General features: G+C 35.9%; 1 protein-coding gene across 1 annotated transcript in view; it reads left to right on the top strand.

Annotated features, from left to right (window-relative positions):
- MPPED2 (metallophosphoesterase domain containing 2) overlaps positions 1 to 25,819 on the top strand; it is a 130,599-nt gene that overhangs the window by 18,061 nt on the left and 86,719 nt on the right. Inside the window, exon 2 of the mRNA XM_015811437.1 lies at positions 22,581 to 22,762. Coding sequence (XP_015666923.1) covers positions 22,581 to 22,762 — 182 coding nt within the window. The remainder of the gene's footprint in view (positions 1 to 22,580; positions 22,763 to 25,819) is intronic.

The raw sequence follows: 25,819 nt of genomic DNA, 5'->3' as shown, positions 1-25,819 counted from the left end.
GGGTCTGGAGAACAACACGCCTGACTTTGTCTGTTGCTTCGCCTCCGTCAGAACTGGGCATGTGCGGACAGGCAGGAGGCGTGGCTATCTCAGACTTAGTCTTATTGGGTACAAGGGACTTCAGGAAACCCAATCAAGTGGATTATCCATCATCATGCTGAGAAATGGCGTTCAGGTAAGACCAACGCCCCTTTTCTTTTCTGATGGATGAGGGAAAATGTTCATTTGCTAGAGAATTTCAAGAGAGTTATAGTCATGACTTAATAATAGTAATGCAGAATTTTATACAATGGGATACTGTGCAGAAAGAAGAAAGGCAAGCTTCTGGAATTTTGAAATATCGCTTATTTATAACTGAGGCTCAAAACACCTACAAAAATAATTATTTTTGAACCTCTCCCTCTTCCTGTTGAGCAAAGTACAACTAGCAGTGTTATCTTAATATTATTCATAGTGACACAAAAATTATGCTAAATGGAATAATAATAATAATAATAATAATAATAATAATAATAATAATAATAATAATAATAATATGATGATGATGATGATGATGATGATGATGATGATGAATGAATGCTGAAGTCACTCATGAATTTGTTTTAAGTAATCATCTTAATTGAGCAGAATCCAGGCTATCATGGGAGAAGTAAATGAACAAGGCTGCGATTTTCAATTATGTTCAAGAAGTAGACAGTGACCTTTTAACATAGAAGGAGCTATATAACTTGGAAGGTGTTATTTTTCTAGGGAAAATATTAATATCTCATTTCAATCAGCCTTGAGGACAATATATTTTGACCTCCTTTTGATATATTTTTCTTTCTCTGTGACGTTTCCTTATTCTGAAAAATAGGTGTTTTGAACTGTATGTTTAAAAAAGCATACATAATTGTCTCAGAACAAAACATTGCAGTTCTGACATTAAACACATAAATTGGATAACTTGGTGCCCACCCTCTGCCCCAAGCATCTTTTGTGGGTCATAATTTGACAAAACAAAAGAAATGTGGATTGGAATGTATTGGTAGGGCATATTGTATTGAGTTCCTTTAAGAGAAGACCTTGCTGCTTTCTGTTTATATGCTACCAAAAAAAAAAAGAGAATTAAATGGGCAAGATCACTAGGGTCAGCACATCATTCTGAAACATTAACCGCTGTATCAAGTTTGTAGGGAAGTAATAGCATTATTACTGTACATCAGTTTCAGTCTATCGTACGGAAACTACAAGGCTAAGCTAGCTAGTGTTGTTCTGCTTTGCGGCTGAATGCAGTCATTGTGGTCTACCAGGTACTTGACAACTCTCTATCTTATTTTTGTAGACCCAGACAGACAGCAAAACCAGGAGCTTTAAATAGCCTCTTTGTGTTCTGCTAGTGGACCACAAGTTCAGGCTTGGCATAAATATAATTCATCATAATACAATATTTGTATGACTAGCCCAGGTTTGCCACAAGCTTTTGAAACTAAATAAATCAATTGAAGGCCATATCTTTGTAAATAGAAATGTATGCTTATTTATCTTTGCCCTGAGGCATAGCTACATGTAGTTTTACAAACACTACCAGTAATCAGTAATTCAGATATATTGTTAAGATTTGCTGAAAAAAATTCTTAAAATAAGTACTTCCAGACATTTAACGAGAGTTCACACTGCCATCACAAGCTTTTTGGATTGTCTGAAGATTGCTGTATATATTTATATGAAGTATCTAAACTAGTTTGTTTCCTAGCAATGCTGTCCTTATAATGAAGCAGCATGAGTCAAATACAGCAGTAGAAGTTTTTAGACACACTGTGAAAATTAAAAGATAATAATTCTCTGGAGTATTATTTTTTGCACTGTGACCTTTGATTGTGTATTGCCAGGCTGCTTTGCATAGCTGCATTTTAACACAGCCACAGTGTTAATGGGGGGGGAAAAACACGGTCTTTGTTCATCTCTGAATTTGATATGTCAGCTTGGCAACAAAACAAAGACCTTTAACTCACAGTGTTGTCACTATTTGTTTTTAATTATCTGCTATTATAAATTCTGTGTCTTGGAAAGAAAAAAACTTATTTGGGCACACATTCATAAATAAATGCAATTTTAATCGATGAAAAAAGTCATTTGTCTGAAGAAAGTAGTCATTCAAGTATATTTAGACTGGAGTTGGTTATATCTCATTAATGGGAAGAGAATTGGGGGGAAATCCTTAATAATATAGAAATGGTCAAGATTGAAAAAATGGATGCTGGTTTTTACATAAAATTGGCTTCAAAATGAAATATTTGTGCACTGGTTTTTAATGAGTATGTACAGTATGCACCTAAAGTTTTGCTTTGAAATAATTTATAAAAAAATAAAACTGAAGATGATTCTAATTTTAAATGTAATTGATTTAGCTCTCTGTATTTTATAAGATATTTATCTTGCTGAGGATAAAATTAAAGTGTGTCTGATCTGGAAGCCTTTGAAGTCAGTAAAATGTTACCATTCAGTATGGATTGTAGACAGAATGCCTTTCGTAAAAATTGTAAATAATTACATTTCCTTCATTTCTTGAAGGACAATTTCTTCCCAGTGTCACATTAGACAGAAAAACAGCTGTTTCATTTTGGGGTGTGGAAGGGAATGGAAGCAGCTCCCTCTTCCTATCTAATAAAACACTAAAAGAATGCAGTGAAATAGCAGGTGGACTAAGCAGGAAACAATATGAACATAAAATAAAAAATTGAACAATTGATTGTAAAAAAAAGATATGATCTAGCCAAATTCTGGCAGTGGTAATTTGAAATTCTTTTATTGCTCATAAATACATTTGAAAACAAATATGTTATACATTGGAGCAAGTGATGTGGCTTAATAGTAGACGTCTGATGTTTAAACCTGTACTGATGGTTATTATAATGTAAGCAAAAGTGATTTTTCACTTGATAGCGAAATGTGGTACTATTTCATAAAGGAAACAGAATCTCAGAATATTGATCAGGCTCATATATTACCTATTCAATATATAGTGACAGGACATGAACTGAAGTTGAGGTAACAGCTTCCTGAAACTAAGCAATTCAATTCTGGTCATTTCATCAATCTGAGGCCATTTGATAATTTTATGAACGTGGGAAGATATGAGTTTAGGGATGGGTTTATTTTAGTGCTCAGATAGGGAATTAATTTATTCCCCAAAGATGTCAGAATCAAATAAAATTCCAATACTGAAAATGATGGCAAAGAAGAGCATATTGGTGCTGCATATTTTCTTCATCAATAAATTACATAGATCTTCTTTAAGGCTTTTACTGCTAAGATAGACTTCTTTGCATGTTGTCTGAGTGAAAACTTGATTAATATTAAAATTAGGAAAAAATTATTAGGCAAAGCTGCCTCAGTATCTCAGACACCTCTGCAGGAGAAAAAGTATACCTCTGACATGTTTCAGGGCCCATGTGGCAAAGCTGTGGATCATGTAGAATTCAGGAGTATCCACAAAGAGAAGTTCATGCCTCTTGCAGCGAGATTTACACATCACTGCAGTATTGGGCAATTAAATATTCTAGCTGTTGAGTAACCTTTAGACTTAGTGGAACACTTGAGCTTTCTACACCTCCTAATTTGAGGTTGTGAAATTACTAAACTGCAGGACCATCAAGGTGTTACCACTCAGACTAAGAGTTCAGGGAGGTTAAATGTAAAACTGCAAAGTTCTTTGTTTCTGCATTCCCAGGTATTTTATTAGTTTGCAAAAATGGCAGATGTAATTAAAACACTTGGTAGACGGGTAAGCATTTCCCCTAGTGTGAAACTTTTGCTTTTGTAATGGGGAGGTTGCATGAGCCCACGTGTGCAATTTAAATGAGCCTGTGTTCCACTTTATAAATATGCACTGGAAGCAGGAGGAAAAAAAAAACCTGCACACTCTCTCAGGATGCTGTTAAGGCCAAGCTGAATCTCATTAGGGCTGACTTCAAAGTTCAGTTCCGCATGTCCATAAAAACAAGTGTAAATTATCTTATGTGAGCCTGCTGTTAGCAGTTGCACTGTTACATTATGCATGATTCCAGACTATACATAGTATAAGCATACTGCACTATGTTCCATTAGTGTTTTTCATTTTTATGCTAAGCCTTGCAGCTTAGCATTTTATTGGTGTTATTTTGGTATAAGACATTATTCCAGATATTATTTATTTACTTTTGCACTTGCTGTTAATATTGAAACCAGACACATATAGGACCAGTAAGATTCCTTAGTGGGTTACATTATTAAAAAGTAATAACTCAAACAGGGCACTCTGCTTTATTGACAGTTTGACCTACTTTCGTATTCCAGTTTAAAGATTGCTCCTTTGCAATGACTGTGTTCAGGCTGGATCTAGTAATGCTTCCCTTGACACCACATTGAATTCCTTTCTTTATATTTATGAAATTAATAAAATAGCAGCTAGAAACTTACTAATGCACATTTTAACTAGTGTACAGATTACTGTCCTTCAGTAACCATGGAAATGCTCAAAAGCAGAATGTTTGAAATTAACATGATAGTGTAGAGTGATTTTTAATGTGAAACTTTTAAATTGTGTTTAAAGTTTATGGACACACACAAATAGAACTCTTTTGTTTTAGGCTTACCATCACTTTATTTAGCATTTCTTGCCTCAAAGACATTTTCCTAAACCTAAAGACAACATTATTTATACAAATAAAACGATTGAAAACAAAATACAGTTCAGTTGTTTTATTCATATGTAATTATTTTTGCCTTGTTTCTCTTTTCTCTTAAAGCACCAGTTGTTAATGCAGCTCTTCTGGAAAGCAACATTTATATTGGAAGTGGCATTTATCTCAGAATAACTTTAAAAACACTAGTCAACATATTGCAATTTTATACATTATTTTTCTTATTTCTGATTGACTAATGCACATCTGTATAAATTTTTTATTTACACATAATTAATAATGTTATTCTGCTTAGTTTCCTCCCTGTTTCCCCCTCATTGCCATTTCAAATGTTTCCTCTCTGCTGGATTTCCCAAAGGCTTCATTTAACTGAGGAATGTTTTCTAGTAAAAATTGAACAACATAGTACGGTAAGAATGAGCCTTATTTGAAGTTTCCCACCAGACCTGCTTATAGTGTTAGAAGCGAAACCAGAATTCCCAGCTGCTATTTTGATAGCCAAGGACCACCTTAGATGGCAATTGTATAGCCATCTTTTGGTTTTATTCTTGACAAGCTCATGTATCTTATTGTTTTACAAATGTCATTATTGCAGTACCTTATGTTTTTTTAAACAAAAAACAGGAGAATAGGATATTGAAAAAAACTCCTATTTTTTGTATCACTTTTCTAAATGTAATGTAACTTGGAAACTTTAGTTGTTTATTTATTTATTCCTCAACTTTATGTCTATGCATTTTCATAAATGATGGGCTGCCATTGACAAGGCATCAGTTAACCCGTTAACATTATTGCACAAAGAAGAGTTAGGCCTCTGTTACTATCCTAATCAAATGTTTTAAATACTCAGATTTCTCTGGAGGAGAAAAATAGTGTGCATCTGATTAGTCTGTGTTTGGTAGAAACCTGCAATTGTGAATGGTGTGGGTCATGTCTCCAAACCAGTTTGGTCTAGTGCAGGGGTAGGCAACCTTGACTCTTTTATGACTCGTGGACGTCAACTCCCAGCACAGCTGGCTCAGGAATTCTGGGAATTGAAGTCCACGAATCATAAAAGAGCCAAGGTTGCCTATCCCTGGTCTTAATGGTTAAAGTACCAAGCTAGAAGCTAGGAGACTGTGAGTTCTAGTTCTGCCTTAGGCATGAAAGCCATCTGGATGACTTTGGCCCAGTCACTCTCTCTCAACCCAACTTACTACGCAGGGTTGTTGGATTGTTGTTGTGGGAAAAATAGAAGGAGGAAGGATTTGATATGTGTTTGCCACCTTGAGTTATTTATAAAATTAATAAAGGCAGGATATAAATAAACAAACCTCTCCATTGTTGAAAATTCAGTTTATTGGACACTAGTGTTGTTCTGGTTAAAAACAATGTGGATTTTATTTATCATTTCGACTTACAGGCAGTCCTTGACTTACAACAATCCATTTAGTGACCATTTGAAGTTACAATGGCACTGAACACAGTGCCATTGACTGTTTTTTGTACTTATGACCATTGCAGGATCCCATGTCACATGATCAAAATTCAGGTGACCAGCAACTGACTCATATTTATGACCGTTGCAGTGTCCTGGGGTCATGTGATCACCTTTTGCTACCTTCTGACAACCCAAGCCAATAGGGAACCCAGATTACTTAACTATCATGTTACTAACTTAAACAACTCCAGTGATTTAATTTGTGGCAAAAAGGTCGTAAAATGGGGCAAAATTCATTTAACAACTTTTCGCTTAACAACAGAAATTTTGGGACCAATTGTGGTCATAAGCTGAGGAATACCTTTATCCGAATCTGCAAACAACAGGATATTAATTTGAAATATTGAGCAGTCAATATAATAATATGTAACAAATCCAAATGTGACAAAATCCTTTGTGATGATATCATATCCTTAATGAATGGAAATAAGGGATCCCAGTCTGCATCTGTGATATATAGTACTTCTGAGATATATCATAAAGGGCATAAAGATTACAGGAGCATGTTTTAGAAAATTGACAGCTTTCATTAGAGATAGGAAAATGGAATGGATATCTTACCTAAACAGAAAAATCCAGCCATTGTTATAAATTCCATTTATATTTTTGTATTAACACCAGAAACAGCAATTCCTAAAACAGCTCAAAAGAGAATATAAGTAAAGTTTTCTTATTAATGAATTCTTATTGTGAAAAAGAAGAGGAGCAGAATGAATTGATTTAATTGAGCTTTCCATTTTTGTAAGATAAAACATCTTTTTTTAAAATTGCAAATTTTCTTCTTGACGTTTGCTGCTCAACATATATTTTGAAATGTGTGTGTGCTCTTTATATATAGCAACTCCATTCATGCCAAATGCCTCTCCCTGATTAGGGGAAAACTAGTTTTGGACTAGTTATTTTTTTTTTTTTTGACCCTTGAGAGAAGCTGTTATGCAGAAAGGAGATGGACCATTCTTCCTCTCCTAGCACCGTGGTGGTGAACCTATGGCACGCGTGCCACAGGTGGCACGCAGAGTTCTCTCAGTGGGCACGCGCGCCATCACCCCAGTCCTAGGCCTTCAGCTGGGTTTTATAAAACCTTTTCACTTTAGGCCTCTGCCGCCATGTGCAAAAAAAAAAAGGTTCAATCAATCAATTTCAACTTCTCACGGGAAAAAAAAATCTTGCAAAGTTGGAATTGATTGATTGAACTTTTTAGTCCCACCCAATCTGCCATTCACCGCAGCCACGCCCATCCAATGGGCCACACTCCTCACCCAATTGGCCAAACCCACCCAATGGGCCATGCCCACCCGGCACCCGACGATACATAAGTGGGTTTTGGGTTGCAGTTTGGGCACTCGGTCTCTAAAAGGTTCGCCATCACTGTCCTAGCATCTCACTTGGTTTTGGCTTTATAAGATCAATAACTTGCTTCTTGTGAATAGATCTTCAGTTTAACAATACTCCCATATATTTATGTCAAATAAAAATGCAGTTTCAGATGTATTTAACATACCGTAGCTTAATTATGTTTTAGGTATTACTAAAATTATAAAATCTTCCTCAATGGCACATAGTCCCTTGTAAAGATATAGGTTTAACATTTTCAGACTCCCAAGATATAGGTTTAACATTTTCAGACTCCCAAGATTATTTGCTTAGTTATTTATTTAGTCTATATTTAAGGCCGGCATTTATTTATTTACTTATTTAGTGTATAAGTACAGGTGGTCCTTGACTTACAACCTTGACTTACAACCACAATTGAGCCCTGAACTTAGGTTGCTAAGTGAGAAATTTGTTAAGTGGGTTTTGCTCCACTGTTGTAAGTCAAGGACTACCTGTATTAGAAATGTTATTTTCAGTAGTACAAGGCTTTGATGTAAAATAGTTTTCTGGGACAAACGCACCTTGCAGGGCTTAAATGCAGTTTAAGGAAATCCAAACTTTTCTTCAGAAATTATTTTGACTTGGCAAAGTTAAATATCAAAAACTGACAAGACTGGCACACCTCCAATTATTTAATGAAAGGGAAATAAGTAAACATGTTAACATCCCAAGACCAATATGCATTTTCTAGATTAGGCTAATAGTATATATCTATTTTGGTTGCCAGATTGAATTGTATTAGGTTTATTCATAATTTTACTGTTTTACTAATTTGTGAAACAACACATTACTAAAAGTGAAATTGCTTCCCAAAACATTAAACTATCTACCAAGTCTGTTATGTTACATATATACAAAGCATTCTGTAATATATTAATAAATACTGAATTCTCTAGCTTTCATTTTTTATTCTATAATTTAAAAGCATGTTTGATTGTACTCAGATTTGCTCCTTTTAAGTTATTACTTGTAATACATTTCTGTAGTATTGTTTATGTCCCAACATTAAGTCTGGACAAGCAAGACAGATAACAACAGATAATATGTAGCAGTGAACCTGTATTGATGCTGTAGGACTGCTAATAGAGCATGAAATAAAATCTGGCCAATGGACATTGGAAGTCAGATTCTCCATTGCAGCAATTGATAGAAATATTCCTATTCCAAGTTTGGCAGGTCATGTGGTATTCATGTCACACTGTCTCTGGGGAAACAACCCAGGCAGTTGTAAAGTGATTTTTCTGAATGGAGACTAGAGAGCTAACACTGAGCAGCTCTTAACTTCATTCATGGTTTATAAAGCTTTACAAGTCACTCTATAGCACTTCTTCTACTGTACTTCCAGCATTCTTAATTGAGAACTTTTTGCCTTCCAGGATTACATCAAACATTTGACAAGCAATTTCTCACCCCACCCCCACCCCCATGATGAGGCCTTTATCACCAATGGAGTTCAGACAATATCAAACATTGACAAGCAATTTTTGTGGAGAATATCAGCAAATTCTGCATACCTATATTGCTTTGTACACATGTGGAATATTTATGGTTAAAAAAATCAGCAGTGTAATATTTATTGATTTATTGGCTATATATTTGTGTTCATTTTATGCTATCAAAAATAGAATTAATGTTAAATTCAAATTAATGCTAGTTCTTTGATAATGTGGCTGAGAGATAAGGAATGTACAGTGGTCCCATATTCCAGCAACGTTAAATTTTTGGCTAAACATTTGGCTTCTATAAGCATAGTAAATCTCTCTGCTCTTCAGTGTTTTCAGCCCAATATGTTACATGGACATGCTCATAAGATAGAGAATAATAAGATAAAAAGTCTGAAACCCCTGCTATTCTCCCCTCGTAGTTTATTTATCAAAGATCAAGGGGAAAGTAATGTACTGGATCATGTTTATATATATTCTGTCATCAGGCTCTGCATGAATAATTGTCGGGCATACTGTTGGTGGTGGGGTACTCTAGTTAGTTGTTATAAAGAAGGCTTTATGTGTGTTTCTGGCTGTAGTTAAGTGCTAGCCCATATTTTAGCAACCAAATAAAAGTCTACCTGAATTTCACATGTGCAGGTTTTGAACTTGAATGCTATATTGTATATATAGAAGAAATAAATAAATGACGGATGCAAGATCAAAGGCGTTTGGCCCAAATATTCTGTGGCCAACTACCATGTGAATAACAAAGTGCCTCTTGTTATTCCCTTACGTCCCAGAAATGCTCTATAGGATCCTTCAAGATTACAAAGCAAATTTGTGAAACCAATATGCAGAAGTTACAAAACTTGGAACATTTCCATTCTGCTGGTGGATGGTTGTCTCTAAGTGAACAGACTACTGCATACAAATCAAGTGCCTGCCTAAGTGTTTCTTAACCATGGCCATTTTAAGATGCACAGACTTCCATCCCAGAATTTTCAAGCCAGCATGCTGGTTGGAGAATTCTGGTAGTTGAAGTCCATACATCTTAAAATAGCCAAGGTTAAAAAACACTGATCTGGATATGTATTAAGGTGGTAACTTTCAGAAATATGAAATGGAGTATATTATCAACACATATAGTACAGTCAAGCTTCACGGCTAGTTTGTGTGTTTTATTAATTTTTCTGTGGACTTCGGACATCTTATGATTTTTTAGTGTACTCATAGCTTTGCTTGTATTTGTTGAATATTTCTATCTAGTAGAAATTCAAACAGACTTCTGAAGTTGGCTGATTACTCATTGCCTATATATTTCTTTGTCTTGTAAATGCAGCTGTTGAAACAATTTAGATCAGGGGTCCCCAACCCCCAGTCTGTGGACCAGTATCGGGCCGTGGCATGCCAGCAACCAGTCCGCACAAACAAGCAAATCCCCACCCATGAGATGCAGGTAGCACACAAAACCATGTATCCTCCAGTCCGTGGAAAAACCTCTCTCCACAGAACTGGTCCCTGGTGCCCAAAAGGTTGGGGAACCTCTGCTTTAGATCTCTCAAGCTACATTTGAATTCTTACTTCCTGACCAAGCAATGTCCAATAGTCTAGTCTATGATCATTTGGAAAATTCCCAAAGAACTTTAGATTTCCAGAGAATTCCAGACAGATGATGATTACTAAAATCTTGTATTTGCAGGATATCAAGTGATTGTACAAAGAGTTAAGCAAATAATCAGAGATCTACTATCTTGAAAGGAGGATTTAGAAATGTAGGACTACACAGCTACAACAGATAATATGTTGTCAAATACTGTAAAAATCTGTATGTCAATCTAAGTACAGGGTTCCTGTGCTGATCTGCAATTTATGTTTCTAGAAAAGCAGCATAAATACAGTGAGACATATAGCAAAATGTATGTAATATAGAGCCCTTGTAAAGGCAAGGCATGAATACATGTATACACTTAACGTATACACGTTCTAGTTCAGCATAGAAGATCTTTCTTCCATATTATTTCCAGAGTGTGGAATATACTCTCATTTAAGCTACCATTGAGCTTTTAGCAATAGCAATAGCACTTATATACCACTTCATAGAGCTTTACAGCCCTTTCTAAGTGGTTTATAGCACAGATCCCCAACCTTTTGGGCACCAGGCACCGGTTACGTGGAGAGAGATTTTCCCCGGACCGGAGGGGGCGTGGCTTTGTGTGCTGCCTGCATCCCACGGATGGGGCTTTGTTTGTGCGGACCAGTTGCTGGCATTCTGCTGCCCGGTACTGGTCCACAGACCGGGGATTGGTGACCCCTGGTTTACAGAGTCTGCATATTGCCCCCAACAATCTGGGTCCTCATTTTATTGATCTCGGAAGTATGGAGGGCTGTGTCAACTTTGAGCCAGTCAGGATCAAACAGAGTTGCAGAAATAGCCTATAATACTGCATTGTAACCACCGCGCTACCACGGCTCTTTTAGATAAGATGTGAAGATGCTTAATGAAGCTCTGGACTTTTAAATAATTGTTACAACTTTTTAATAATTGTTTCAAGATAAAACCAATTATTTTATGTTGGGAAGTCTGAGATATCCTAAGGAAGTGAGAAAAGAACAACTTTTTTTCTTTTTGTTTTATTGGTAGAGGGAAATCTGGTTAATAAGAATTCATATTGGTGCTGATGTATACACACGGGGAAGACTGTGGCTCTGTAGATATTTCTGAAATGTATCTAAAGTCAGCTAAACCTAACTTGGCCAAAATAAACTGTTGGACATTTTAGTTTAGTTTAGCAACATTTAGAAGAGCACGTTTCCAACTTCTGAAATTTGGCCTGCACTCATGAACGGATATATTCCAGAATGCTTTAGAGCAGAGGTCACCAACCTTTCTCGGTTGGCAGACCAGAGGGACAGGGAGGGGGAAGCATTTTACATGTGTGCGTGCGCGTGCAGAGGCCCATAAGCATGTGTGCGATGCAAATGGGGTGTGGCTAGCGCCTCCATGATACTAGCCGTGCCCCATTTCCACACCCCATGGTGCGGTAGCACTCGTTTTTTTCACCCCGCAGCATGGCGGCATTCCGTTTTTGCACTCCGAGGTGCAGTGGTGGCCCATTTTCACGCCCCACGGCACGGTGTCCTGTTTTTGCACCCCGTGGCCACAGTGCTAGCGCAACTGGGTGTGTGTGTGGCCCACAGGTTTAGAGAAATATCCACTTGAAGGAACTGGACATTAAAGCCTTGTTAATAGATTTCCTCTGTAAGTTTCTGTTCTGCCTACCAAGACTATTTAGGAGTTGAAGGTAAGTATGTATAAGACATAATAAATTAAAAGAGAATGATGGTATGTTTACTGAAGTTGCTGGAAGCAACTCACTGCATTCAATACATACATGGATTTTCACTATATACTATAAGTGCTTGTCTAATTTAGCATCTTTCTTGATTTTGAATATAAGATAAAATGTCATTGGTTGTCATTGATTTCTTTCTCTTTCAGCAGAGAGGGCATGCCATGATGTTTCCATAGTTAGAAATTGCATTTAAACATTTCCAGCCTTGTCTGAAAATGTAATTAGTGAGATTGTATTTGCAAGATTTTACAAATAAAACACATAAATAAAATGACGTTGCCTGCATCTCTTTCTGCATCATAATATGTTCTGTCGTACAGCTTTTCTCTCTTTCAGACTTTGTATTTCTTATGTTAATAGTTTTCTTCCACTCTCCAGAGGAACAAAATGCATGCTTAGTTAATAGGGGAAAAAGTGATGTTTCTACCTCATGGTAGTATCTTCCTTGCAAACCAACAAAATGAGATAAATTCAGAGTACACTGAAGTTTTCATATATTCAAAATCTCATTGGGGTTGTTTCATATGATTTTCTCATTAGGGATAGCTTCTGCTCCATAGATAGTGAAGCTTTAACTTTGATTTGTGAATGCATACAGTAAATCATTTCACTACAGTTGATTCCCAAACTGACTTGAAATATAATTGCAAATTTATTGAAGTGTGTGTGTGTGTGTAGTTTAGAACATGGGAGGTTAAATTTTTTAAATTGACTTTTTGAAAATATCCAGAAGGCATATTTTTATCTTGACTATAATTCATTTTTGTAATTCACTGAAAAATAAACGACTTAGCAGAGAAAAAAATAATTGTCAAAACATAACTGGTGATAAATGGATGAATGCCCAGGTATTTCCACTGAGATTTCTTTTAATACATTAATTTTTGAACATGGAAATATAGAAACAAATACAGGTTTATAGACAATCCAGAATGGCTGCCCATAAAACTACAATTTAATCAATTATTAATATAAAAATCCTTTTTCTTCATGCAGTGTATTTTTGTCACAATCAAATGGCTTACGCTTTATAATGTTTTATTCAAATTCTATGAAGAAATTGTAAAAGTATAATAGTATTTGTGGGAAGGTGCTACATTTTTATTTTACACCAAGAAGATGCAGTTCTTGGGGTCATGGTACTGAAAGAGATTGTTAATAAACTAATTGCTGCTTAAAGCCACATTGTAGGACAACCTCAAATAAAATAAATAAATAAATAAAGAAAATGGTTTTAATCTGATAAAATTAAAAGAGGTAAATTTAGTACTATAAGGTACTTATTTCTGGAGGTTTTATTGTGTATTCTCTTGAAATTTTTTATCAATTAATTTGGATTTTCCTCCCTTGGGTAGATAATCCATTGCTTAGAAAATGCAAACTACAAATTTTTACATACTAATAACAGGTTATTAAACAGTATAATGAAAATACTGTTCTAATCAAATAGAAGCTGGTTGGAAATAAGTAGTTAAAATTCCCAGTTCTTACAACCAATAGCCAGAGGCCACTTTTGAAGAATAACGATACACATAAACTAATTTCTTGAATAATCTGTGGCACTTCCTTTCTAAAAGATTTTTTCAAGATTATATTGTCTTAACTAGTATCTTATTTTGACTTCACAAAGCATTTAGTCCAGGCTTTTTCTGTGCATATGTCAATATGGCACCAAGTATTCTTGGAAACTACTACTACTAATAATAATAATAAAGTTGGAAGGGACTTGGAGGTCATCTAGTCCAATCCCCTGCTCAGGCAGGAAACCCTATACCATTTCAGACAAATGGCTGTCCAGTCTCTTCTTAAAAACTTCCAGTGTTGGAGCATTCACCACTTCTGGAGGCAGGTTGTTCCACTAGTTAATTGTTCTAACTGTCAGGAAGTTTCTCCTTAGTTCTAGGTTGCTTCTCTCCTTGATTAGTTTCCATCCGTTGCTTCTTGTCCTGCCCTCAGGTGCCTTGGAAAATAGCTTGACTCCCTCTTCTTTGTGGCATCCCCTGAGATATTGGAATACTGCTATCATGTCCCCCCTCGTCCTTCTCAAGTAATTTGATCTGTATGGGTTAAGGTCGTCGGAAAGGAATATACGAAACCGGAGGTCAGGGGACTAGTAGAAACAACGAGAAGAGACATGAGAAAGATCTCAGAGTTGTAGAAAAAATGTAGCACCACTGGTTTTGACCTACGTCATAACCAAGTGTGGCCTTACTAATGCATTGTAAAGTGGTATTAATACTTCACGTGATCTTTATTCTATCCCTCTGTTAATGCAGCCCAGCACTGTGTTGGCCTTTTTGGCAGCTGCAGCACACTGCTGGCTCATATTTAAGTGATTGTCCACTAGGACTCCGAGGTCCCTCTCACAGTTACTACTATTGAGTAAGGTACCCCCTATACTATACCTGTACATTTGGTTTTTCTTGCCTAAATGTAGAACCTTACTTTTTTCACCATTGAATTTCATTTTGTTAGATAGCGCCCAGTGTTAAAGTCTGTCCAGATCCTCCTGTATCCTAAGCCTGTCTTCTGGAGTGTTGGCCATTCCTGCCAGCTTGGTGTCATCTGCAAATTTGATGATTTCCCCATCTATCCCCTCGTCCAAATCATTGATGAAGATGTTGAAGAGCACTGGGCCCAGAACAGAGCCCTGGGGCACCCCACTACACACTTCCCTCCATGTAGATGTGGTTCCATTGAGGATCACACGCTGAGTACGGCCGGTCAGCCAGCTACGGATCCATCTGGTGGTGATGCTGTCTAACCCATATTTTTCTATCTTATTAAGTAGTAGGTTGTGATCTACTTTATCAAATGCCTTACTGAAGTCCAAGTAAATTATATCCACAGCATTCCTCTGATCCACTATATTAGTCTTAACTAAAATGATGATGTATTTTTGAAAAGTTGTATTTTGTAATTATATGAAAGTAAACTCATTCAAATGTTGTACTACTATTCTCATTTTACAATTATTATCTTAAAAGAAATATTTGTTTTTAAGCCTTTTTGCTACAAAGGAAAAAACAAAACAAGTCTTGTGTTAAAGCTCAAGGTGAAAAAACATTTAGTGAACTTTTTCCACAAAAGCCCTTATTCTACTAACCCCCAGACAGGAAATACATCTGACATTTCTCTCAGACGACAGACCCTATACCGTAATCTAATCCTAGAATTTGACGGAATAACGAGAGACGAGGACCGGACTTTTACCGGGTTTTCGATATGTCGAAAATTCCGTTATGTCATGTAAAGAACAGTAACATCCCTCGGTCATCACTCTCTTCTGGTTAAACAAACAATAAATAAAGCTGCCTCTAGCCCTGGTTATGTTAAACCACTAGGGCTTATTTGCAGAGCAGCTTAACGCTTATTCTTTTGAGTAAATTTCTGGTGCTTATTGAATAGTTTATTTTTCTTAAGTTTACAAATATACAAATAGCACAATGCAACATTATATACCTGGCTACCTTAGGGCCACATGTAATGCTCCTTCCAAAGTTTTGGATTCTGTCCCCAGACTGCTGACTCATCACTTTATCCTCTCTGAATGTGGTGCTCTTTTGATATATTGTATGAGATTAGAAACCTCCAGCCAAGAAAAAAAAATGAGAATGCCAGTGGAGAAAATTATGCTGAATTTTATTTCTTTGATGGGCTAACTTAATATGCAGGAAACTTTGTATACGGGTCTCATTCACAATTATAAATTAGTCTGCTGTTTCCATTTAAACACAGTCTGTGGTGGATTCAGTTCTGAGCGTCCCAACTATGTATATCAGCTTTAAATTTGATGGCTTCTTATCATTTTGAGCTTTGCAATGTCTGATTTTAATGAATGTCCCAAGAAAATTAATAGCCTGGTTTGGAATTACTTCTAACAAAGAACATTCCAATATCATGAGGAATGATACAGAGGCTGGCATTTAGTTGTCTGTAGTTGTTTCTTTTATAATTTTTTTCTCTCTAACACACTATATACAATAGCTCGTGAAAATTGCCGAGCTTCCTTTCATAGCTCAAATAACTTATATTATGTAAGACATTTTGATATATAGAAAGTATAGATTAAGGTTCTAATTCATTAATCTGATTACTTAATAAATATTTTAAATTTTTTAATTATCTACAATAACTCCTCTACATCTACAGTCAGGATCTAAAGATAATATAACCTCACAATTAGTAATCCTAACAATTAAAAGTAAAAGAAGGAAAAAGGCCTGGGGAATTATAACATGAATCAAACAACTCCAAAAAACTGACATATTGCCTGAAAAGTTGAACCTCTTTGTGAAAAACAACTTAATATTAATGAGTTTGTACATCAAGTGCAGGTTTCTTTTCCGTATTGTGTGATATTTTTAATCAATCCCTGAATATCCACATTTTTTATTTATCTGAAATATTGGGACTGTCATCTCATATAGTTGACGAAAACATACGCAACATAAGCAAGTAATTTACCCTGTTAATTTCAGCCCAAACTGACAATAACGGGAGGTCCATCTAACAGCAAAGTGGTGTTAACCACATATTAAATCTTCTCTCAGGTATCTAGTATATACAAAGCATTGTTTTTGTTTTTGATTTTGTGTTGTTAATTTTAACATTTTATTTGGTGCCTTCATGTAAGTTTTTGACTTCTGGAGACTGCCTGGAGTAGTCCTTGCAGGTTTTTTGGCAAGGTTTTAAAGTGCACCCTCTTCTCTCTCAATTGCTTTGCCAGGGCAGGAGAGTCAAGCTTGTAATTCTAAAAGTCACAAAAATGACTAACAAGGTTATGCTGTTTTGAAAGAAACAAACACGATTTTTGAGCAAGCGTTGCACCTGCTGACACCCCTGTAAATCAAATGTCTCTTTAAAGAGTTATAGGCCGGTGGTGTGTTTGCTCCAATTCCTTTTCCCTTTCTGCTGAGATTTTCAAAATCCGTGGTGAAACAAAGCTGGTATATATTGTTTCCTGATTCCTATCAACAGTTCCCAGTCCAGCAAAATCTATTAAAAATAATTATCTTTAGTGAGGTAACATCACTACGAATGGGAATGGCGGTTGGAGAGAGAGGAATCAATTTCTCAAGGAAATGGTGTGCTTTCCTTCATTAGAAATGGAGGCTGGACAATCGTAGGTTAGAGATGCTTTATTATGTATTCCTGTACAAGCAGTGAATTGTCAAGAATCCATCTTGATAAGGCTTTTATGCAATGAAGTTGATTTCTGCTTTTCTCCATTTTTTTTACATAGGAACCGTTTGCGACTTTGTGTGTGTGTCTCTGTATGTGCGCATGCAAGTCCATGGGCACATAGCCCTACCCCCAGTCCCATTTTGAGCACTTTTTCTCTTTACCATTTGTACCCAATAACACTACTCATTATTCCTCTGAGTTTACTGAATTCACATTTTACAATTTAAAAATACAATGCAACTGTTTTTTTTAGCTATTGTTAAAAATCTTGAATTATACTATCACTGTCCACCAATTTTAATATGATTTTTCAGTAAGTCTTGATTGGTATCGTCAGAGGCAGATGATCTTTCTTTGTCCTTTTTCTGGAAGAGAAAGTTGTCAGTAAGACATCTCAGGAATCATCTGGAAAGGGGCCTGTCATCTGCTAGTTTTCCAACAGGTGTTAGAGTAATTAAGACCCCCTATTTGGTTGTACTACTGGCATATGTGATAATTTAACCATGTTAAATATTTTAATATTTAATGAATATCAGCATGATTAGTATTATTGGGTGAACCAGGTGATATGTAAAATTTTAACATAAGCTTTATATTAAGAAAATTTCATGAAGAACTTTCAATAAAGATATTTATTGTCTTCCATTGCAAAAATAATCTTGAAATGAATGTTAATTTTCTTTTGAAGTTAAAAATGTGCTGATATACTTAAAACTGAGTCGCCAAGAAAAAATATGAGCTATTTCTGAAAATAGGAAACTTGCCTGTTGGAGTTTTTTTGTTTGTGGTCGATAGTCTTTATAAATAGCCTTTATAAAGATATAAAAATGTGTGTGTGTGTCTATGTGTGTGTAACTTATATTTTCTATAAATATTTATAGTTACAAAAAATAATCATCTTACCTGCCAATACAATATTCATTTTTGTTTCCATGGCTGTTATTGTTTCCTACCAACCCCAGCTTTCAGTCCCATTTCTATTGAAGAGGAAAAAAGTCTCAGCCACACTGGAGTTACAATAATTCCATGGCCCCTTCAAGAGTGTATTTTCCATTTTTCTTTCAAATTAACAAATAAATCTACAGTAAACTTGTACACAATCTTGAAAAAAATTCCACAGTCATGTGAAGAATACGTTTGTTACTGTTCCCAAGACTCAAGAAACAAAACCACCAACTTCATGCTTTGAAAATAAAAATACAGCTGAAATTTGTAGACATGACAAAAAAATAGTATTTGCCTTGCCACAATAGAAATTAATTGCATGGTTCCTAAGTTAATAGTCACATCCTGTAAATTGTACTGTGTATCTGCGGAAAAGGATCTAAAGAGTTTATGTATACATGTATGTGTGTATACATAGACACACACACACTTTTCTCATAAATATTTGAGAAGTACTGCCTTTTGGTAGCCCTGTCTCAATTAAATAATTGTTGATGCCTTATAATTGTAAATGACAATTCAACCTTTTGTGAAGCATAAACAGATGTATAATTTCAACTAAGCAGTTTACCTTTTCAATAGAAAAAAATGGAATTCTGCTTTTCGTTTGGGTTAGTTATGACCCACAATAGAAAACTGATTTTGCATAGCTACTGGTTTTAATATCTCCCTTTGAAAATTGAAAATAGCAAATATATTGGGAATAAGTTGGAGGAAGCACTGGATATATGATAAAAGTATAGGTCTGATGAATATTCATGTTTAATGCAGATAGGCTTTAATAATATTCTTTCAGACAAACACAAAAGCTCGTTTTTCGGACAAAAATCTCCTTGAAGCAAAGTGAAATGATACTAAGATTTTAACCATAGGCTAATACACTGTTACTATTTTATAACAGCAAACAAAGCATTATTCTGGAACTACATTGTTAGAAAGAAAGTCACTAGATAAACTTGTTAAATCTACATACATGAGTACAATTATATCTAGGTTACCAATTTAGCCTCTGACACTGTTACTAATTTAAGAACACTGTAAGAAGAAAAAAAGCCTATTAATTGCATACTCTCACTAAGATTTTCTAAATGGTGATAGAAGTTATATTCTGCATATTCATTACTTTTGTGGGATTCTGTGCAAGAAAAAGCAATGTTTGTAATAAGCATAAGCTGATGCCTGAATGGAAAAAGCTAAAAAAAAAGTAGAAAAGTAAAACAATGCAATTTCTTAATTTCTTTTTAAACTGTTTTCAATAATTGGTCCACATATTGAAAATAGGGAATTTATTTATTTGTCTGTGGTTTTCTTTAAAAAATCATTTCTAACGTACCATATGCTTATAAATCTCAGCAGGAATAGAGTCAGTGCAACTAATTCAGCAAACTAACCATAAACATGAAAGTCTGTTTTGCATGAAGTAACCAAAATAATCATCAGGATGAAATGAATGTGTCAAAAGAAAATGCTACTAATCTCCACTAACAAAGATCTCAAAATCTACATGAATAACCGGTTTTGACCAAGCACAAGACCAAAACCAATTTTGGTGCAATTATATATCTGGGAGAACATTTCATAGAAAAGGTATCCAGGACAAACTGTGTTTTCCTACACAATGTAGGAAGAAGTGTTAGGAAAAAGGCTGTAAAAATCTTTCAAAAGAGATGTTTCATGGTTTGTGAAAGCAGATATGAAGTATCTTTCTTTGAATCAATCAATCAGCTGAATTCTTTTCCATGCTCTTGGCTATCTACATGTATATGTATGCACAGCCATTCTTCTTTGTTGGAGAAAAAGTGAAATAAAATGAGATTTCAGAGGAGCTTATAGCCCTATCATTGTAGGAAAAAAAGGCATGTTTGCTTTATTATTTCAAAGACAAGAGCTTCATGCACACATATACCTTGTAAAAACTCCTTTTTTTCCTTAATGTTTGCAGAACACTAATTGCCAACCAGAAAAGAAGCCCCTCAGAACATATTTTGGTGAAAAGGTTCTTTTTTACAAGAGTCGTAGAATGAATTAGAACAATATATGTGGATGTGTTAATTTTGTGGGTCCTTCTGTTTCTATGATACAGAGCTTATTCTAGAGCAGTGGCTCTCAAAATGTAGTCTGGGGACCCTGAGATCCTTTCCAGGGGTCCACAAAGTCAAATATTTTAACATATCTCAGTTTTAATTTCTAATACACAACATATTGATAGATACAACCCACATAAACCAAAGCTCTTTGGAGTCCTCAGTCATTTTATCAGAATGTAAAGTGATCCGAGATGAAAATATTTGCAAACCTCTACACTAGAATTTTCATTGCCATTTCATGAAATGGTAGGAATCCAGGCTATTCGTTTTTTGCAATAGTGTGTAAAGGAAACATGCTTTCTGCTGAGTTCTATTCCTGATCAATAAATTCCCAAATCAATCACCCCTACTGATGCAATCATCCCTTCCATCTCCAAGTAATAATTACCAAGCTGCCACATTTTACATGAGCTGCAGTTTTTGTATCTTCTAGCCCCATATTCAGTTTTCAACACATTTTATGTGGTATTTGTATGTGTTTGTGTGTATACATATACTATGTACATGTGTCTGTGTCTGTGTCTGAGTGTCTATACACACATACACACAAGAGGACAAAGCTAAGCAAAAATATAAGTGAAAATAATTTAAAGTGCAACTGTATAATCTCACAAGCCTTCATAATTGTTTTTGCTGTAGGTTTTGAATATTGCTACAGTATGTCCACCTTATTTAATCTCTTTCCCTACTCTTCTCTCAAATATTAACAAATATTATATTTTCCTTCCAGTACATAACAATGTCTCTTGAATGTTTTTGGACTGACTGAATATTCTACTCCTATGTAAGAACAGAGAACGAGGGGATGATAGAGCATTCAATGTATTAATTTCTGCATATGCAGATTCAAAAAATTGTTTTGGTACATAAGTTACTAAGATGAGTAAACCTGTGTGGTGATGATGATGGTCTTCCTAGTTGGACAACTTGTGCCAATATGTTTGTGCACCTGTCATCCAGATGAATGAATTATTCTTTTAATAATTTATGTCTCTAATGATTGAAGAGAGAACTTTCAGACCTAGAAATAGCACTTCCAAAATTGATATTGCCAATTATGTTTGTAATATGAGTGTAAATCTTCAAATATCTTCATACCATTTTTTTTTCATTAAAAATGCTCTATAAACATTAAATTCACTATAAGGTAAATTTTGCAAAGTGATTGATAATATATTTCACAATAAGAACTCACCAAGAAGCTCATATTTTATTTCTAAAGAATGCATTTTCAGACTGGGTGTGTTTGAGAAAAAGCAAAATACATTTATCTTCCTTGTAATGTACACATATAAACATTGACACATACACATAAATGCACATAAGCTGTTTAGATTCAAAGGAGAAATGGTGGTTTGAATGTTCAGGATGCTCACCTCACACAAGTTGGCAACTCCTTTAAGCTACTCATCTTTTGTTCACATTGTGCAGCTGCTCTGCTCAGCTCCTGCCCTATCTCAAGATATTAAGAACTAAGCGAGGGTTGCTACATTTATGTCCTCTGAGTTCCAAAACTCTTCAAAGCCACAGCATTGCATGGTGTGTGTGTGTGTGTGTGTGAGAGAGACAGAGACAGAGAGAATATGAATACTATTACAGAATAATACACAGAAATAGATGATTCCAAGAGGACTTTTTTCCTTGCTCATCTGTGAAGGTATGTCACATGTCGGGTACATAGCCAGCATGATGTTGCTGTATAAGAATGAAAAGAACATACATGTTTATTTATTTGATTTTGATGCTGCCTGACTCCAAACAACTCTTCCTATATGGCCATCTGTCATTCCTCATACTGTGATTCAGTTACCTTGTGATAGAAACATAGTGCTATGTATTTGCCAAAACAGTTGACTAAAAACAGATATGGTATTCTCAGATCTTTATTTTCTTAACATCCAGTATAAAGTCAAGACAACAAAAAATCAATTTGTTTATAATAAGGATCTCTTTAAGACTGAAAATTCCCATCATGTAGGAAGTATCTACATAGTGAATACACTTAATTTGTTTAACGAGTATAGCAAGTGTAATTTTAATGGACTCTCTTATGTTTGTTTTAGGGTCGACCCTATTCCATACGACACACCGAAACCAGCAGGCCACACACGGTTTGTCTGCATCTCAGATACACACTCCAGAACAGATGGAGTCCAGATGCCTTATGGGGACATCTTGCTTCATACAGGCGATTTCACCGAGTTGGGACTACCTTCTGAGGTCAAGAAGTTTAATGATTGGTTAGGTAAGAAATCACCGCATTTTGATGACCCAAATTAACCTTTGCTTTCCAAGTGTCACTTACAACCTCCTAATTGTGTTAGAGCTTTGAAAAGTATTCACCTTGCAACCTTGTCATCTTGTTATATACCCAGTGCAAGCAAAATATGATTCTGTTAATTAACGTGGATTTATATGCCTGATCTTGTATTTTCACCAACATAACCTTTGCCTTTTGGCATCCCATGATGACAAAGGCTGAATAATTACGTGACCTAATGTATACCTGAATTTAAGACCTTTGCAGAGTAGGAATAATAAAAATATAACAAGTTTTTTCTACTGTACATAGTACTAAATGTGGTTTGAAAAGGACTGTGTGCATCAGAATAACACTAGGAGATGGATATATGTTTCAGATAAAGGGATACAGGCATAATAATAATCTGGATAATTGAAGGCTCTTTATATAGTCTTAAAGGAGCAAAGTATGTGTTTTCAGGGCTGAATTTTATTAAGCATTTCCTAATAGTCCATTAGTTAGTGAGCCATTAATAAGTTGATATAAGGGTTCAACAAGATACAGAAAAACAGGCATATGTATCACTGGCCTGCATAAAATTTGAGGGCTGTGGTACAGAGTTAGAAAACTTGGGGAAGTTATCTAGAAAAGGAAGAACTGAATAGCAAGAAGATTAAAATGGAACTATGACTCTAGGAAGAATAATTGGTCTTCTAAATATTATATGTATAAATAAAATTGCATCATTATATAACACATCTTTTAATGTGTATCTGACATTTTTTACATAGGCCTCCTATACCCATGATACATGATGATAAAAACAATAATAAATGTATGTTGTGTTCTTACAATGCAATCCTGCCCTTTTGTACCCCAACATCAGCTGAAAGTATGCAAATGTGAGATTTGTGTCACAATGCACATTTCATCATCCCTCCAAACTGAGAGGTGTCAGTGCTCCCCTACAGTTTTTGTATAGGGACCATGCTTGTAAAACCCTGTAATGACAAATTATCCTGGAAAGCCCTTAGTGAAATAAACAGAGAATTGTTACAGCTTTTTTGTAGGGAAAAAAAGAAATATATTTGGATGAATGGTTTGAACTTTTCAGAATCCATTCCAATTTATGTGTTTAAAGCAATTTGATCCTGAATTGTCTCTGCGGTTGATTGCAATAAGACATTGTTGCTCTTCACAGCTGCAGACTGAAAAAAGTAATTAATCTTCCCATCATCTCCAAGACTCTTCAAAGCAGGAGTAAGCTTTTGTGCTGTTTCTTCACAGATTCATGGGCTATATTTAGTCTGATTCATTCATTAAACCATATCTCTGGCAAATACCCTAAAATATTTATAACTCATGTTTTGATCCAAGAAGTTTACAGCGTGGTTTTGTAAATAATTTAAAACCACCGCAAAATAAATTAGGTAAATAGTCTGCAAGAAGTTAGCAGAGACAGTGCCCACCTTGCAAAAAGCACCAAACAAAACAAAAGGAGAATTATGAATGAACAGAAAAACTATTAATGAAAAGAAGGACCAGGGATGACATGATAGTAGTGTTCCAATAATAAGGAACTGCCACAGAGAAAAGGGGGTAAATCTATTCTCCAAAGCACCTGAAGGCAAAACAAGAAGCAATGGACGGAAACTAATCAAGGAGAGAACCTACCTAGAACCAAGGAGGAATTTCCTCACAATTAGAAGAATTAATCAGTGGAATGGCTTGCCTTCAGAAGTTGTGGGTGCTCCATCACTGGAGTTTTTTTAAGAAGAGATTGGACAACCATTTCTCTGAAATGGTACAGGGTCTCATTCTTAATCAGAGGGTTGGGTTAAAAGACTTCCAAGATCCCTTCCAACTCTGTTAACTACAGCTGATGAATCAACTGTAGAAGATTGAGCAAGGACAGCTTGAAGAAGCTGGTTCCTTCAAATAATATGCATACTTGGAGAATTATTTTAGTTCATGTCTAAAAACAGCAGGGAAGCAAATCTCTCCCCAAATCCCTGAAATCCAACAAAGCTGAAGTTTAAAGATCACAACCAGCATTCATTTTGGAAACTAATTTTGGAAACTAACTGGAAGCCAATTTGTCCTGGGTTAACATCATAGAGCAGTGGTGGCGAACCTATGGCACGCGTGCCAGAGACGGCACTCAGAGCCCTCTCTGTGGGCACACGCGCTGTTGCCCCAGCCCTACCTCCGCCCACAGCCCCCTCCTCACCAGCAGCCCCCCTGGAGGAGAGTCACCCCGGCACAGCCTGCACGGAGCAGCGCACCTAAGGACATAGCCAGACAGCAGGAACAAGACTCCGCCCTCACGCCCCATAGCGTGCAGATGATGCTACAGATTGTGGGCGGAGGGTGTGGCTTCCATGGCGCTGCAGGGCTGCCTGGGTGATCTGCTGCAGCAGGCCATGGAGGCGGTGCGTAGCTCTGCGGGCAGGTGGGCAGGGGACAGGCAGGGCAGGGCGGGAGGCGGAACAGGGGCGGTTTTGGGGCACTCGGTCTCTAAAAGGTTCGCCATCACTGTCACAGAGTCTCTACTTACTATGGTCAGAATTATGACATTTGGATTCTGCTTTGGTAATCTAATCCAGCTCTCCAGCCCATCTTTTTCAACCTGGTGCTATCTGGTTGGGTTGAACTCCAATTCTTATAGTCCCCTTTTGCAGATGAGCTCATATTTACAAAGTTGGCTGCAAGGGCTGTTTCCTAATGTCAGACGTGCAATGCAAGATGCAATTTAAGGCTAGCTTTCTTTGTTGATAAAGAAGTTTGAATCACCTTCTAAGGCAATCACAAATCCATTCAAGATAGTTCATCTCATTTGAAGTTGTTCCACATTTTAAGCTGAAATTTGCTTTTGGTGGGATTTTCAGTATTGATTCCAATTTTGTCCTCTGCAACAAGCAGAAATAAGTTTACTCAGTAGTTTTCATGATAGGTTTTTTCATCATTTTAAGTTTTTTTGACATTTCCCCCTTTATTTTCTCTTTTCTCTCTGGCAGCAAGAGGTAGAATTTTAACTTAGTAGGTGTGCATCTGAAATGC

The sequence above is a fragment of the Protobothrops mucrosquamatus genome, unplaced genomic scaffold, assembly GCF_001527695.2.
Source record: "Protobothrops mucrosquamatus isolate PMUCROS unplaced genomic scaffold, P.Mucros_1.0 scaffold_50, whole genome shotgun sequence".
Lineage (NCBI taxonomy): Eukaryota > Metazoa > Chordata > Lepidosauria > Squamata > Viperidae > Protobothrops > Protobothrops mucrosquamatus.
The sequence above is the reverse complement of the archived record's forward strand: the minus strand, read 5'-3'. Positions and strand labels throughout refer to the sequence as shown.